Source organism: Nicotiana attenuata, chromosome 12 (assembly GCF_001879085.1).
Source record: "Nicotiana attenuata strain UT chromosome 12, NIATTr2, whole genome shotgun sequence".
NCBI lineage: Eukaryota > Viridiplantae > Streptophyta > Magnoliopsida > Solanales > Solanaceae > Nicotiana > Nicotiana attenuata.
In genome coordinates, this window is record NC_032000.1 from 51,926,493 (window position 1) to 51,945,020 (window position 18,528).

Here is an 18,528-nt window from a genome sequence, read left to right on the forward strand (position 1 = left end):
TGGTATGATTGGTTGGGGTCCCGGGGGCCTCGGGTGGATTTCGGGTGGTTAACGGATCGAAAATGGAATTTCGGAAGTGCTGAAGCTGCTGCTTCTGTCATAACCGCACCTGCGGTTGGTGGACCGCAGGTGCGAGACCGCAGATGCGGTCCTCACATCGCAGAAGCGGCCCAGGGCAGCAGGCCAGGAGCCGCAGATGCGACTCCCAAGCCGCAGAAGCGGCACCGCAGATGCGGCCCGGAGACCGCAGATGCGGTCCCAGCTCTTTGGCCCATTTTCGCAGATGCGGCCCATTTCTCGCAGATGCGGGACCGCAGATGCGAAAACGCTGGAGGCAGTGAGGTTCTTTTAAATCGGGGGTTGGGTTCATTTCAACCCCATTTTCTTCCATTGGAGTCGATTTGGAGCAACTTTGAGGTGCCATTTTCACCACCAAGCATGAGGTAAGTAATTTATGTTAGTTTTGAGTTAAATACATGATTATATACGGATTTGGACATGGATATTTGTAGAAAACTTGGGGTTTGAGGGAAAACCTAGAAAATTGATATTCTTGGAATTTGACCACGATTTTGGGTATGGAATTAAGAGAAAACTATATATTTGAGTTCGTTAGGCTATGGATAAACTTATTCTTCGAAAATTTTGAAAATCCGGGCACGTGGGCCCGAGGGCGTTTTTTTCAACTTTTCGATCAGGGTTAGGAATTGTTATAAATTGGATTGTAATGAGTAATTGAGCATATATTAATGGATTTGCGTAATTATTGGCTAGCTTTGGAGCATTTAGCATCGATTCGAGTCTTCGGAAGGGCGTGGAATGCCGGTTATGGATCTTCGGAGCGAGGTGAGTCTCCTTTCTAACCTTGTAAGAGGGAATTGTCCCCATAGGTGAAATAATTTATTATGTGCTCCTATTTGTGGGGGCTACGTACGCACGAGGTGACGAGAGTCCGTGCGTAGCTACTAATATGTGTAAGTTCGGGTAGTCTAGGACCCAAAAGCATGCTATACGTGACAACAATCTGTGGTCTTATTGACAGTTGAATTTCTTAAATTATCGAATTGATAAATGAATTTCTAAGAGGATTAAACTTCATTTTCTTAAATCATAAAAGAGAATTGGCTTTTATTTGGGTAAATGTTCCCCGATAAATTCTTAATTTACTATTTGAGCATGTATTTCTAGGTGTACCTGCGTCGCATGTATGATTCGCGAGCAGGGTGATTGTTTAGTTAAATTTGACCGCGTCGCATGTGTGATCCACGAGCGGGGTAATAGATGCATCTATGGTTCGTGCCGTTCGACCCTCGGCAGTGCACATTTTAAATATTGTTGGATCGGGCCGTACGACCTCGGCATGAGTTGCGCATGCTTGTATTGCTTGCTTTGATATTTGTTGATACTAATATCTGCTCTCCCGACTTGAGAAAATTTATTAATTAATGGATTATGAGTCCGGAGACTTTTAATAAAGAGGAACTTTTACCTGTTTAGTAATTTACTTGAATCTACTGTTGTTCTTAATAAACCCGTGAGTCATCGCACTAATAATAATATTACTGGACCTTTAGTAAGTGTCGAAGTTGCCATCTCGTCTCTACTTCTTCGAGATTAGGCGGGATACTTACTGAGTACACGTTGTTTTTGTACTCATACTACACTTCTGTGCATTTTTGTTGCACAGGCACACGCGCCACTAATGGCTTAGCAGGCGTAGCAGCATGGTTGACACAGAGACTAGGTGAGCTGTATTTCCTCGAGGCGACCCGCAGCTAGTATAGTCTCTCTCAGGATTCTATTTATTTTTTGTCCAATTGTATTCCGGACAGCCTTTGTACTTTATTCGATATTTCTTAGAAATTGGTCATGCACTTGTGACACCGGGTTCTGGGATGGTTATGGAGTATTTTGTATTACTTGCTTATTATTTGATTTGACTTGAAGCAATTATCTTCTTAAATTGGTAAATTTGAAGAAAAGTCATAATTTTCAAGAGTATTAAAATGAGAATTTAATTAATTATTTTGGGTTGTCTTGCCTGACAGTGGCGTCCGGCGCCATCACGACCTTTAGTGAATTTTGGTCCTGACATACATGCTAAAATCCATACATAATCAATATATTTAACTCAAGATAGGTGGGGTTAGCTTACCTTGTTGTTGATGATGAAAAACCCCCACTTGAAGCTCTCCAAAATCGTCCACACCAAATGAAAATGGGAGAAAAATGACCATCTCCCGATTTTAAAAGAGCACACTGCCTCCAGCCTTTCCGCACCTGCGGTGCATAAGCCGCACCTGCGGCCCTCGCTTTTGCGGCGCACGTGCCGCTTCTGCGGTCCCAGGCTCAGGGCCAAAAATCGCTTCTGCGGTCTCCTCAACGCAAGTGCGCTCCCGCATCTGCGGTTAAAGTGTCGCACCTGCGGTCACTGCACCCCTTCGCCCAAATCGCATATGCGACTCCTTGACCGCTTCTGTGGCTCCGCACCTGCGGCCATAACCTTGCAGGTGCGGTTACACCAGATATCAGCTATCTCAATTCTTCTTCAAACTCCAAAATTGATCCGTTAACCATTCGGAATCCACCCGAGGCCCCCGGGACCCCAACCAATCATGCCAACCAGTCCTAAAACATAATGCGGACATGCTCGAGGCCTCAAATCACATCAAACAACGCCGGAATCACGAATCACACTTCAATTCGAACTTTATGAACTTTAGTACTTCAAACTTCTACATTCGATGCCGAAACCTATCAAATCACGTCCGATTGACCTCAAATTTTGCACACAAGTCATATTCGACATTACGGACCTACTCCAACTTCCGAAATCAAAATCCGACCCCGATATCAAAAAGTCCACTTCCGGTCAAACCTCTCAAAAACCTTCAAATTTCTATCTTTAGCCAAATGACTCCAAAACGACCTACAGACCTCCAAATTTACTTCCGATCGCGCTCCCAATACCAGAATCACCATACGGAGCTATTCCCAGGTTCGAAATCCCAACGGACATTGATAACACTGAAATGCACTTCAACCCAAACTTATGAAATTCCTCCAAAATGCTAACTTCCACAATAGGTGCCGAAACGTTCCCGGGTCTTCCACTACCCGATCCGGACATACGCCCAAGTCCGAAATCGTCATACGAACTTGCTGGAACCTTCGGATCCCGATTCCGAGGTTGTTTACTCAAAAAGCCAATCTTAGTTGATTCTTTCAACTTAAAGCTTCCGAAATGATAATTCTCTTTCCAAATCAACTCCGAACTTCCCGGATTCAATTCCGACCATGCGTACAAGTCATAATACCTGAAATGAAGCTGCTCATGGCCCCAAACTGCTGAATGAAGCGCTAGAACTCAAAACGACCGGTCGGGTCGTTACACACGACGTGTTAAAATTTATTATAAAGAGAAAGTAAATATAATTTAGTATAACTGAATTATTGTTAACAATTTAAATAAATGAAATTATATAAGTAATTTTTTTAAATTTTATATTCTTATTCCAATATAACTCAAATAAGGAAAGAAAATTTTAGTTGTTTTTAAAGTCCTAATTATTTTTATATAATTACGATTTTGTTTCTTGTGAAACCTATTTAAAGGATAAAAAAAGGCGAACGATATTTCGCTAAGAGACTTCGTATTTTTAATATACGTGCGTTACATGTATTTTTTTGTGTTTTTCAATAAAAAGTGTACAAAATAAGAAATAATAATGTGTAATAATAATTGGCGTCGAAATAGATGCAGCACTCATTTAAACGAAAAAGTAAATATTATTATTATATTGACCTAATAGTTAAATAAAAGTAATTGCGTGTCCTCTGAACCTGCAAAAATAAAGATTTTAGGTGAGTTAGTTATATAGTATACGTAATTACAGATATTTTATAATTTGAAATAATTATATGTTATTTTGTTGTCTCTGACTTACTACATTTTTGCAGACGATGCTTTTGATGCACCTGTACTTCACCCACTTTGTCATGCCGGTCCCCAAACTTATATATTTGCCAATTAAACACTTATACTCATTCAAAACGTGAATAATAAACGCTTATCCAATGAGGCTGCCAGTGCGTGTTTGACAATCGCCTACACGTAGGACGCCACGTCAATAAAATATATCCACGTAGGCTCCAAGTCACATCTGATGGCCAAATAGGATAAAAATATTTACCCCCCCCCCAAACCCACATTTCCCCTCATTTTACAATTACCCCGCTAAATTAGGGCTTAGATAGTATCGAACAACAGTGAGTCGCTCCTCTCTTCTCCGTCGTTCTTGCCGGGATTTTCATCTGTACAGTTGTTATAAAAGTTTGTGGGGTAAGTTTCTTCATTTATTCTTCATATTTTGTCTTTATTGTTCTTCATTTCCTTCTATTTATGGGGATTTTGCTCTGTTTAGGGTTTTTTAGGGGGAGGTTGGGTTAGGTCGTAATTGTTGTTTAATATCCCTTAATATATAGGGCTTTTGTTGTGTTTTGCTACATGTTAGAGTGAAAGGCCTTTTTAATGTAGTGTCATGCATGTAATGGCATATTTGGTTATTCTCTTTAGTGTTTTGGGTTTTTGTTTTCAAATCAGAATTTCATCCTAGTGTCTTGGGTTTTTGTTGGGTCTCGTTCATGTTAGCGGTCCACCACAGTATTTTCTGAATATTATAAGGCATTGTGGGGACGAAAAAGGAATCTTGGATGCTTTTTTACTTTAAAAATCTGTCTTTTTTGTTGGTTTGTTTATGGAGTTGTGTAAAGGTGCAACTTTTGATAACAAATAGTCATTGATAACACTGTTTTTTTTTTGTTTCTTTGCAGGTATGAAAAGAAAATGGCTTCAACCCTAGTTAACCTACAAATCCACCACAGTGGTAATTTTGTATCCGACCCTGACCTAAGGTATGCAAATGGACTAACCTGTCCTCACTTAGCTACAGTTGATGTGGATGAGCTACATATTATGTTGTTTCACAAGTTGCTAGGGACTTAGGATTTTTAGAAGTGGATTTGTTTGGATGTAAAGTTAACAAAAGTGGTGCCTATTTCATTTTAAAAACAGATGCTGATGTGTTAAATTTTCTTAATACATTGAAAGGTGGTGACTTTGTTGATGTTTGTATTGTCCATAAAATTAGTGAGCCTATTCTTATTGAGGACATAACTGAACTAGACCCCACTATACAAACAGAGGGGCATGATAGTGTAAGGGGTAAGGAGGCAGATATAAATAAAGAGATAGAAGAATCAGATGAAGGTGAAAGTAATAACTTCTCTTCCTATCACCTTCAAACATCAGAATCTGAATCTGATGAGGACCTTGATGATTCTGAAGGGTCTGACTCACTGTTTGATATAGATGAGAACATTGAAGAGTGTAGTGATTTGGAAGATGATTTAGTTGAAATTAGACAGTCTAAACTCAACAAAAAGAAGGATGCCCAAGTAAATGTAGATTAGATACCATCTGGTCCAGTTGGTGTAGATGATGGTTTTGAAGATATGCATAAGAACAAAAGGGGAAAATATGAAGGGAAACTAGGAGGGGATGACCAGTATTTTGATAGCTCAGATCCAGGTAGTGAGTGTAGTGATGATGACAGAGAACCTGTTGGCCCTGATGAAGTAAGGGATGCTCCAGCTAGGAATCCAAGTAAGAAGGTGTATTTTGATACAACTTCCAAAAAAATATTTTTTGAACTGTATATGATCTTTGAGAATGCTGTACAGTCTAGGGAGGCATTGCAGACATATTCTATTCAAAAAGGTGTCAACCTTAAGTTGAAACCTAATGAGAAGGAAAGGGTTAGGGCAAAGTGCACAAAAAATGGATGTCCATGGCATATCCTTGGTAGCATTGAAGGCAGCAGCAGAAACTTTAGGGTGATTACATACTACCCTGTCCATAAATGCTACAAGAAAACAAGGAACAAGATGTGTAACCCACCATGGATTGCAAAAAAATTCAAAGACAGAATAGTTAGTGAGCCTCAAATTAAACTTCATCAGATTCAAGCCTTACTTAGGCAATCATATGGCTTGTATGTGAGTAAAACTTCCTGTAGAAGAGCAAAAATGATTGTTATGAAGGAGAATATGGGTGATTACAAGAAAGAATTTGCTAGGCTTCATGATTATGCAGAAATGCTGAAGTCTACTAATCCTGGCACTACTGTAGTGATAAGGACATCTAAGGATTCAGTTTCTGGCAAGGAAGTCTTTATGGGCATGTATGTCTGTCTTGAAGCATTAAAAACTGGATGGTTAGAAGGGTGCAGAAACATAATTGGCTTTGATGGTGCATTCCTAAAGGGGACATGTAAAGGTGAACTGCTTTCCTGCATTTCCAAGGATGGAAATAATCAAATGTTCCCTGTGGCTTGGGCAGTAGTTGAAAAGGAATCAAAGGATACATGGTCTTGGTTTATCAGGTGTCTCAAGCATGATCTAAACTTGACAGAAACTGAAGGAGAAGCGCTGACAGTCATGTCTGATATGTAGAAGGTATGGTTTCTAATACTCTTTCTTTAAAGTGTAATTGTTTTCATTTATGTTTAAGTTATAACAATATAATTTTTATGACTGTAGGGTCTTCATCTAGCAATAACTCAGTTATTGCCAAATGCTGAAATGAGATGGTGTGCTAGACATATCTGGGCTAATTGGAAGCAAACTTGGCCTGGTGAGGAAAGAAGGAAAAAATTCTGGCAGTGTGCAAGAGCTACATTTGAGGTTTACTTTAGCAAGAAGTTGGATGAAATGGACCAGCTGGGGGAAAATATTGTTCAGGACTTACTGAAATACAACAAGGAAACATGGTGTAGGGCATATTTCAAAGACCATAGTAAGTGTGATGTAGTTGAGAACAACATGTGTGAGACATTCAATAGTTGGATATTGGCAGCTAGGCACAAGTCTATCATTACTATGTTAGAGGAAATTAGAATCAAGTGTATGGAGAGGATGAATAGCATGAGAGAGTTTTCTGAAAAATGGGTAGGTGAGATATCACCCATGGCTATGGAAATACTTGGAGAGAATGCTCAAAGGGCAGCCAAATGTGAAGTCAAATTTAATGGTGAAACAAGGTATGAGATCCAGGATGGGCCATATAAGCATGTTGTTGACTTTAGGGCATATACCTGTACTTGTAGATCATGGCAACTCAAAGGAATTCCATGTGCACATGCAATTACAGCAATGCATTACAAGAACTATGAGGTTGAGCCATATGTTGACCATTGGTATAGAAAGGATACCTACCTTAAGGCATATAGCAGATTCATTCAACCTTTAACTAGTATGAATTTGTGGCCAACAAGCACACTGCCAGCTATTGAGCCACCTGTTATAACTGCAATGCCGGGAAGGCCAAAGAAAAAAAGGACAAAGGCTGCTGATGAACCAAAGAAGAAGTTTGGGAAGGGTACAAGGATAGGGAGACAAATGAGATGTTCTTTGTGCAAGACTCTAGGACATAACAAGAAAGGATGCCCATCAGCAGTAAGTATAAATGTTTGTTTTGTTACTAATATTGAAAGAATTCAATTACTAGTGATAGTTTTGTTATGTGTATGCAGAAAAACCAAGAGGGAAGGGCTGGAACTAGTTCAGGTAGAGGTGAAACTGCTGAAAGTGGAACTGCAGCAGCTGGAAGTGCATCAACAATACCTGCAAGTGCATCAACAACACCAGCAATCCTTGATCCAAGCACACAACAATCAACTAATGTTGCAAGAGGTCCAAAAAGGAAGACCAATGAGCCTAGAAGAGGTGGTGCAAATGCAGGGTCTAAGAGAACAAAGACAGCAGGATATGGTGTGCTATTTGATTCAAGTGGCATTGTTATACAGAGGGTAAATATTTCAACTCAATTACACAATGGTTTACTACATAATCCCTCACTCACAACCTTTTATTTTTGTGCAGTCTGGAACTACTGACAGAGTGGTACACAATCCTTCTACACTCATAAGTTCTGCTCCTACCAACATTGAACTTAGGTTCAAACCACCTGGACTAGAGTGGAAGGGCCGACCAGCAGTTACACAAAGGCAGCTGCAAGAATAGAGTTACAGAAGGGCAAAGTCTGCTACAACCACTCAAGCCACACCAGTTACACAATCCACACCAAGCAGCCAAGCCACAACAGACATTAATTGAAGTGCTCAACTGATATTTACTATGTTTTTGTTGACTGTGGTAGACAATATTTTGTAAAGCTACTTCATTATGTATGTTTTTGTTGATTGCCTATCATTGACAATATTTTGTAAACCAACTCCCTTATTTTGGATGTTTTATTAACTGCCTATAACACATGCCATTATATTAGTACTTGTTGCTATAATGGAGCCTTTGTCAATATATTTCATGAACAAAATTTTACATCAACACAAAATATGTAGCCTAAACCCAGGAAATAACAAAGTGCACTATCAATCCTAAACAAATAACATAATAGCTAACATTAGAAAAAGTACAACCACAATTATAATAGCAGCAACTCTCAACTTCGACCTTCCTTGACTTCTTTGACAATGGCATCGATCACTCTTCTTAATAAGAGCCGCAAGAAGAGTCTTGTAGTGTTCTTCCTCAATCGCAGTATCAACCCATCTGAAAAAGCCACAACCTTCACCAATCTCATATCTTCGGCAGCCCAAGAACCTCCTTCCAGGATTGGTGGGTGTTCGTGACATTTTAAGATCTGCAGCAACTCCACAATAACACAAAGGTTGCATCCTCATTGTTGAAGGAGAAGAGGCGGCAATTGCGTATTTGTTGCAGGAGAAGCAGAAAAAAATCCACTTTCAAAACAAAAGGAGATTGCAAAAATTGATGGGCAAAGAAGATTCACATGAAATTAAAATTCTATTTTTGACAGTTAAAGATAACAAAGAAAGAAGAAGGCATCAGATTTGCTAAATTTAGCTTCTACAATGTTCAACAATGGAGAATAAGGTACAAAGAAGAAGATGGATGTTAAATAGGCTAAATTATTACGTTAGGGCTTTTTTTACTGTCTTCACGCCCCTTACAAGCGTGTGAATCACGCACTGCAGCCACATATGACACATAAGCCACGTTGGATAAGCGTTTATTATTCACGTTTTGAATGAGTATAAGTGTTCAATTGGCAAATATGTAAGTTTGGGGACCGGCATGACAAAGTGGGTGAAGTACAAGTGCCATTTAGGCTATTCTGCCTATTTCTTTTGTCCCTTCGACTAATCTATCATGACCAAAATCCTTATTGCTGATATTAATATTTTCCTTGAAAATGCAAAATATACTTATCCATGTGAAAAAACGTGTTGCAACAAGTATAGTTCAACATTAGGCATTTTTTTGTCAAATCCAACACTATGTGTTGTTTGTCCTTGTAATTTATTTGTTATTACCGAAAAGCATAATTATATAAAAAAATATTTTCTAATGAATTTAAAAAGGTATCTTTTATTTTCTGGAGGTAAAGTTGAATTTTGTGGAGAAACTCATACTCCAAAACCTAAAAAGATATATGAAAGTGCTCGTGATCTTACCCAAAAAGAAAAAAAAATCATAAACCAGAAGGAGGTTAACGTGCTCGAAACTTTAAAAAGGTTTTTAATTCAGTTTTGAAATTCAACCATTAAATCTTATTTAACTCCACATGTTAAGATTCAGATACTAATCAATTAAATTAAATTACTGACGATTTAATTTATTGATTATTTTCTTTAGTCTTTCGCTTAACTTATTTCATGTGTCGGATACAAAATCCACCGGCCGGGTTTACATATGAAAATTTATAAGCTTTCATAAAGGTGTATGATCAATCTCTAAACCGAGACATGGATTTCATCAACTAACTATTACTTCTTTAATGTACATTATTATTGTCCAATTTACCAGGCATATTGACCCACGAAAGAATTCCACCTTTTAATAAATCAAAACAATAATATACACAGCTAATAATAATTATATCAAGATTAAGAGTATAAGTACATTTAATGGCTAGAGAGTTTATTTTATTAAGTCAGTATAAAATACTTATCTCTACTTGGTCCGTTAAATACATACAAAATGTACTAGCAAAAGAAGTTGGAATTAAACCATTCCCATAATCAAGATAAAATTATATTTAATCTCGTGCTACAATCATCCATGATGGTTTGTCCAATTCCATCATTAGATTGTGAACTCAAACTTTATACTTATAAGAACCGATGATTTAATCTTTCATGTATAAGCTAAACTCAATACACTAAATCATCTACTATATAAGCAAAGGACACATACTAGTATATGATCTATTTAAAAATTTACTAAAATTGAATAAACAATTATTCCATAATAAATACTATATCTAAACCAAACCCATTGTTAATAGTATATATCCCAGCAATCTCCCACTTAGACTTTTAACCATGACAATTATTAGAATATACTATATCCAAATGCATGGTTAATAGTATATGCTCCAACAATCTCCCACTTAGACTCATAACCATGCATCTACAACTTTCTCAGGCATTCTTTTACATGACTATTAAAAGTCTTCACCAAATAAGGTTTTGTAAAGAATCTTGCCAAGTTATTGTGATGACCCAAACGGTCATCACTTGTTTTAAATTAAATTCTATGACTCTGAGGCCTTGAAAACCTCATATAGAGTCACCTCGATTTGAGTGCGCAGTCCGGGCGCGTAGCCAGAAAGCTTAAATGAGAAACTGTGTGAAAAATGATAAGTTTTGACTATAAAATGAATTAATTTGACCTTGGTCAACGTTTTGGATAAACGGATCCGGACCCGTGATTTGACGGTCCCGGAGTAGGAAAATATGGGACTTGGGCGTATGCTCGGAATCGAATTCCGAGGTCCCAAGCCCGAGAAATGAATTTTTTAGTACAAATTGTTTTCTGAAATCGTTTAAGGAAATTGGAAATGAAATTTGATTAGAACATGTTAGTATCGGGCCCGTATTTTGGTTCCGGCGCCCGGTACAGGTCTTATATATATGATTTAAGACTTTTCTGTGAAATTTGGTGGAAAACGGATGTCGTTTGACGTGATTCGGACCTAAATTGGAAAATTTGATGTTTTATGAAGTTTGAAAGAATTCATGGATTTTGAGGTTTAATTCGATGTTTATGATGTTATTTTGGCGATTTGATCGCACGAATAAGTCCGTAGGATATTTTTGAGGTTGTGTGTATATTTGGTTTGGAGCCCTGAGGGCTCGAGTGAGTTTTGGATACGGGGTGCATTTTTGAACTTAAAATTTGCTGGTATGAACAAACCTGCAGGCTTGCGAAGCCTGGCTCGCAAATGCGAGCCCGCAATTGCGAAGGTTGCCTCGCAAATGCGAACAGCCCAGGCCTGCCCTTTTCCTCGCAAATGCGAGATTTATGTTCGCAAATGCGAAACCTCCCATATTGGTCAGACCTCGCAAATGCAATCACTGTGTCGCAAATGCGACTATCGCAAATGCGATACTGTTGTCGCAAATGCGAAGGTCCCTAAAATTTGAAGCGTTCGCAAATGCGAAACAAGCTTCGCAATTCCCATATCTGCAGAGGTCGGGGTTCGCAATTGCGAAGCCCTGTTCGCATTTCCATATCAGAGACCTGCAATTTTATACTTAAACGATTTTGAACCCTATTTTTCATATTTTCTCAAACCCAAACACACTTAGAAGTTTTTCCAAGAACAAGTCTTCTTCCAAATCAATTGTAAGTTAGTTTTTACTCATTTCTTTCAATCATTAACATCTTTTAACATGATTTCAACCTAAAATCAAAGATTTTCATGGGGGAAATTGGGTGTTTTGGATAGAACCTAGGTTTTTCAAAAAAATTGGGGATTTGGACCTCAATTTGAGGTTCGATTTCAAAAAAAAATTATATATTTGAGTTCGTGGGGGAATGGGTAATCGGGTTTTGGTTCGAACCTCGAGTTTTGACCACGTGGGCCCGGGGGCGATTTTTGACTTTTTGGGTAAAACTATGGAAAACTCATTTTCATGCATTGGGGTTGATTCATTTAGCACTTATTGATGTAATTAAGTAATTTGTGATTGGATACGAGCAAATTGGCGGTGGAAACAACGGGTAAAGCTATAATTGAGACTTGAGTTCTATTCGAGGCATCGAGGTAAGTGTTTGGTCTAACCTTTGCTTGAGGGATTAGGAGTGCGTCCTATTTGCTATTTGTTTTCTTGTTGAGTACGATGTATAGGCATGGTGACGAGTATCTATATATTGGTGTCGAGCATGACCGTGGGTCTTATATTGTGATTTTTATGATTTCGTTGTATTATTCATGCCTTGGTGAAAACTTCTAATTGTTGTGCAAAGTTGTGAAAAGAATTGTGACCTATGAACGTTGAGGAGCGTTGGCTCCAGCTGCATAACTAATTGTGAAAGTATAAGTGATAATTGAACCTCTAGAGCAGTGGCTCGAGTTGTGAAGTAAATTGTGAAGTAAAAGTGAGAAAGAGAAGAGATCATTATGTTGCCCCCTTGCCGGGCTATTGTTGAGTTGTGGTTCCCTTGTATTGTGTTCTTAATTGATATTACGGATACTTAGGTTGATGATTCTTTGTGTTAGGTAAGGATTATGGTTATAGCTGAGGTAGTTAGATGTTGGAACAAGTTTGGGTATAGCTGAGGTAGTTAGGTGTTGTAACAAGTTTGGGTATAGTTGAGGTAGTTAGGTTTTGTAACAAGTTTGGTTATAGCTGTTTCTTTTTCCATTGCCGGGATAGTGTAGACCTTTTATCCCTTGTCGGGACTCTTGTTATAATTGTAAATATTATATTCGGATCGGGTTGCACGCCGCAACAATACTATATATGGATCGGGTTGCACGCCGCAACAATATTATATATGGATCGGGTTGCACGCCGCAACAATATTATATATGGATCGGGTTGCACGCCGCAACAATATTATATATGGATCCGGTTACACGCTGCAACAATATTATATATGGATTGGGTTGCACGATGCAACAATATGAAATGGGAGCGGGTGGTACGCCTACCACGAGATATAATGAAATGGGAGCGGGTGGTAAGCCTACCACGAGATGTAATGAAATGGGAGCAGGTGGTATGCCTACCACGAGATACAATAAAATGGGAGTGGGTGGTGCGCCTACCACGAGATGTAATGAAATGGGAGCGGGTGGTACGCCTACCACGAGGTATAATGAAATGGGAGCGGGTGGCACGCCTGCCACGAGATACAGGAAATGGGATCGGGTTGCACGCCTGCAACAAGATGTGAAAAGAAGGTGAAATCTGCCTTTGTTTTTCTTATGCTTGTTAGTGGTTGGATTTTGATTCCTTTATAGTTCTCTTGATATTCTGTTGTTACTTGTTATTCCCCGAAGCACGTTTTCCCCTCCCATCTTTACTTGTTTATTCCTGCTTTACTTTCTGCTGTATATTATATAACTGCACAGGTTTATTTGGTGGTCTGGTCTTAGCCTCATCACTACTTCGCCGAGGTTAGGCTAGGCACTTACCAGCATAAGGGGTCGGTTGTGCTGATACTACACTATGAGCTCTTTTACACAGATCAGGTCCCGGACAGCACCAGTAGCTCGGGAGCCAGCCTTCAGTCCACCGAGACTTCGAGGTAGCCTTGCACGTGTCCGCAGGCCCAGCGTCTCCTCTATCTTATATTTCATTCTGTTATCTCATGTTTTCGAGACAAACAGTGTTATATTTGTTTCAAATGATTGTATTTAGTACTCTTAGTAGTCCGTGGATGATGTGACACCAGTTCTTGGGTAGAGGCACATGTTGAATTCCGCATTATTGTTCAACTTATTTAATTTAAGTCTTCTGCTTTAATTTCATATTCCGCTGTCATTTAAATATTTAATGCTTGTTGTTATGATTGATAAAAGGATTTAAAATAAAGTAGGTAGGAGTTTATGATTTGTGGCTTGCCTAGCTTCTACGAGTAGGCGCCATCACGACCCTCGAGGGTGGGGAAATTCGGGTCGTGACAAGTTGGTATCAGAGCTCTAGGTTACATAGGTCTCACAATTCACGGACAAGCTCGGTAGAGTTTGAGGGATCGGTACGGAGACGTTTGTATTTTTCCCTAGAGGCTACAGAGTTAGGAAAAGTTTCACTTCTATTCTTCCCTGTCGTGCAATTTTGTTTTCTCAATGCTGATTGAAACCTCTACTCTTGTCCTTTCGCGAATGGCGAGATCATGTACCGCTTCTTCAGCAGAACAGCAGCACATGCCAGTGATAGATCAACTACATCTTCGGAGGATTTGTGGAGATTGGATAAGTTTCCCCAAGCTCTTCACTGTTACATTCAGCGATGCATCTACTGAGGATCCCCAGGATTATCAACACAGCTGTCATGAGGTTCTCAGAAACATGGGGATAGTTGAGACCAATGGGGTTGATTTTGCTGCTTTTCACTTGTCTGGATCAGTCAAGACTTGGTGGAGAGATTATTGCTTGGCTAGACCAGCCGGATCGCCAGCTTCGACTTGGGAGCAGTTCACGCAGCTATTTCTGGAGAGGTTTCTCCACATCACTCAGAGAGAGGTATTAGAGGGGGAGGTAGAGGTATTAGAGGTGGAGGTAGAGATGCTAGAGGTGGAGGTAAAAATATTAGAGGTGGAGGTGCAGGTATTGTTCTGGTTTGTGGTAGAGAAGCTTCAGCTTATTTTGCGCCGTATCTGGTCATGCCTAGTTATTCTTTGAGTGCCCTGTTTATGTGTCTACGTCGGTGGGTGATTCTATTGTGGTGGATCGCGTCTATTATTCATGTATAGTGGTTATTGGAGGTCTTGAGACTCGTGTAGATTTGCTTCTTCTGGACATGGATGATTTCGATGTTATATTGCTAATGGACGGGTTATCACCTTACCACACTATCTTGGACTGTCATGCCAAGACTGTGACCTTAGCCTTACCGGGTTTACCTCGTTTGGAGTGGAGAGGGACTCCTGGTCATTCTACCCGTTGTGTTATCTCCTATGTGAAGGCTCGGGGTCGAAGAGGGGTGTTTGGCCTATTTGGCATATGTTCGTGATTCTAGTGCTGAGGTTCCTTCTATTGAGTCTGTGCCGGTTGTTCGTGAGTTTCCAGAGGTATTCCCTTCAGACTTGTCGGGTATGCCACCCGATAGGGAGATTGACTTCTGCATCGATCTGGCTCCGGGCACTCAGCCCATTTCTATCCCGCCGTATAGTATGGCCACTTCTGAGTTGAAAGAGTTGAAGGAGCAGTTGCAAGACTTGCTTGAAAAGGGTTTCATTAGGCCTAGTGTTTCTCCTTGGGGTGCGCCAGTGTTGTTTGTTAAGAAGAAGGATGGGTCGATGCGAATGTGTATAGATTACCGGCAGTTGAACAAGGTTACAATCAAGAATAAGTATCCATTGTCGAGGATGGATGATTTATTTGATCAACTTCAGGGTGCCAAGGTATTTTCGAAGATTGACTTGAGATCTGGCTACCATCAGTTGAGGATTAGGGCATCCGATGTCCCTAAGATAGCTTTTCGCACTCGCTACGGGCATTATGAGTTCTTGGTGATGTCATTCGGATTGACAAATGCCCTAGCGGCTCTTATGGATTTGATGAACCGAGTGTTCAGGCCTTATTTAGATTCGTTCGTGATAGTCTTCATGATGATATTTTGATATATTCCCACAGCCGGGAGGAGTACGAGCAGCATCTTTGAGTGGTTCTTCAGACTTTGAGGGATAGTCAGTTGTACGCCAAGTTTTCGAAGTGTGAGTTCTGGTTCAGTTCAGTTGCATTCCTGGGTCATGTTGTGTCAGCAGAGGGTATTCAGGTTGATCCGAAGAAGATTGAGGCGGTCAAGAACTGGCCTAGACCAGCATCAGCTACAGAGATTCGGAGTTTCTTGGTATTGGCAGGCTACTATCGTCGGTTCGTGGAGGGGTTTTCATCTATTGCAGCCCCGATGTCCAGGTTGACCCAGAAAGGTGCCCAGTTCAGATGGTCGGACGAGTGTGAGGCGAGCTTTCAGAAGCTCAAGACATCTCTGACTACGGCACCAGTGTTGGTTTTGTCCACAGGTTCAGGGCCTTATACAGTTTATTGTGATGCTCCCCGTATTGGGCTTGGAGCAGTGTTGATGCAGGATGGCAAGGTCATTGCCTATGCTTCGCGGCAGTTGAAGATTCATGAGAAGAACTATCCGGTTCATGATTTGGAGTTGGCAGCCATTGTTCACGCATTGAAGATTTGGAGGCATTATTTGTATGGCGTGACATGTGAGGTGTTCACGGATCACAAGAGCCTTCAGTATTTGTTCAAGTAAAAGGAGTTGAATTTGAGGCAGAGGAGGTGGTTGGAGTTGTTGAAAGATTATGATGTCACTATCTTATATCATCCGGGAAAGGCCAATGTGGTGGCCGACGCTTTGAGTAGGAAGTCAGCCAGTATGGGCAGTCTAGCTTATATTCCGGTCGGCGAGAGACCGCTTGCTTTGGATGTTCGGGCTTTGGCCAATCAGTTTGTGAGGTTGGATGTTTCTGAGCCCGGTCGTGTGTTAGCTTGCACAGTCGCTCGTTCTTCATTATTGGAGCGTATCCGAGATCGGCAGTATGATGATCCTCATTTGTGTGTCCTTAGAGACACGGTGCAGTACGGAGGTGCCAAGCAGATTACCTTAGATGATGATGGAGTTTTGAGATTGCAGGGTCGAGTTTATGAGCCTAATGTGGATGGACTCCGAGAGATTGATTTTATCAGGATTTGCGGCAACATTATTGATGGAGGAGAATGAAGAAGGATATTGTTGCGTATGTGGCTCGGTGTTTGAATTGTCAGCAGGTTAAGTATGAGCATCAAAGGCCTGGTGGATTGTTTTAGAGGATTGAGCTTCCCGAGTGGAAGTGGGAGCGGATTACTATGGGCTTCGTTGATGGACTCCCGCAGACTCGGAGGAAGTTCGCCGCAGTATGGGTCATTATTGATAGGCTGACCAAGTCAGCGCATTTCATTCTTGTGGCAGTCTCCTATTCTTCTGAGAGGTTGGCTGAGATCTACATTCGGGAGATTGTTCGTCTTCATGGTGTGCCCGTACCTATCATTTCGGACCGGGGTGGGTATGCAGTTTACCTCGTGCTTTTGGAGAGCAGTTCAGCGAGAGTTGGGCACACGGGTTGAGTTGAGCACAACATTTCATCCCCAGACGGACAGTCAGTCCGAGCGGACTATTCAGATTTTGGAGGATATGCTCCGAGCTTGTGTCATTGACTTTGGAGGTTCGTGGGATCAGTGTTTGCCTTTAGCGGAGTTTGCCTACAACAACACTACCAGTCGAGTATCCAGATGGCTCCTTATGAGGCTTTATATGGTAGGCGGTGTCGGTCTCCGGTTGGGTGGTTTGAGTCGGGAGAGGCTCGGTTGTTGGGTACGGATTTGGTTTAGGAGGCCTTGAACAAGGTCAGGATCATTCAGGATAGGCTTCGTTCAGCTCAGTCCAGGCAAAAGAGCTATGCATACTGCAAGGTTTGAGATGTGGCTTTTATGGTTGGTGAGCGGGTATTGCTCCGAGTGTCGCCTATGAAGGGCGTGATGAGATTTGGGAAGAAGGGCAAGCTTAGCCCTAGGTTTATGGGTCCGTTTGAGATTCTTGATCGAGTGGGAGAGGTGGCTTATAGACTTGCTTTGCCGCCGAGCTTATCAGCCGTGCATCCAGTGTTTCATGTGTCCATGCTTCGGAGGTATCACGGCGACCCAACCCACGTGTTAGATTTCAGCACTATCCAGTTGGACAAGGACTTGTCTTATGAGGAGGAGCCGGTAGCTATTCTAGACCGGCAGATTTGTCAGTTAAGGTCGAAGAGTTTCCCTTCTGTTCATGTCCAGTGGAGAGGTCAGCCTCCTGAGGCATCGACCTGGGAGTCCGAGTCCGATATGCGGAGCCGTTACCCCCATCTTTTCCCCGATTCAAGTACTTCCTTCTTTTGTCCGTTTGAGGACGAACGACTGTTTTAGAGGTGGAGAATGTGATGACCCAAATGGTCATCCCTTGTTTTAAATTAAATTCTATGACTCCGAGGCCTTGAAAACCTCATTTAGAGTCACCTCGATTTGCGTGCGTAGTCCGGGCGCGTAGCCTGAAAGCTTAAATGAGAAACTATGTGAAAAATGATAAGTTTTGACTATAAAATAAATTAGTTTGACCTTGGTCAATGTTTTGAGTAAACGGACCCGGACCCGTAATTTGACGGTCCCGGAGGGTCCGTAGGAAAATATGGGACTTGGGCGTATGCCCGGAATCGAATTTCGAGATCCCAAGCCCGAGAAAAGAATTTTTTAGTAAAAATTGTATTATGAAATTGTTTAAGGAAATTGGAAATGAAATTTGATTGAACATGTTAGTATCGGACCCGTATTTTGGTTCCGGCGCCCGGTACAGGTCTTATATACGATTTAAGATGTTTTTGTGAAATTTGGTGAAAAACGGATGTCGTTTGACATGATTCGGACCTAAATTGGAAAATTTGATG

The 18,528-nt window shown here is 40.8% G+C and overlaps 1 protein-coding gene across 1 annotated transcript; it reads left to right on the forward strand.

The window, feature by feature from the left end:
• On the forward strand, positions 5,515-8,082 carry LOC109236132. Its single transcript, XM_019402349.1, has 4 exons — positions 5,515-6,495; positions 6,601-7,515; positions 7,593-7,868; positions 7,942-8,082. Exons 1-4 carry the CDS (start codon positions 5,515-5,517, stop codon positions 8,080-8,082), a joined length of 2,313 nt encoding a protein of 770 aa, XP_019257894.1.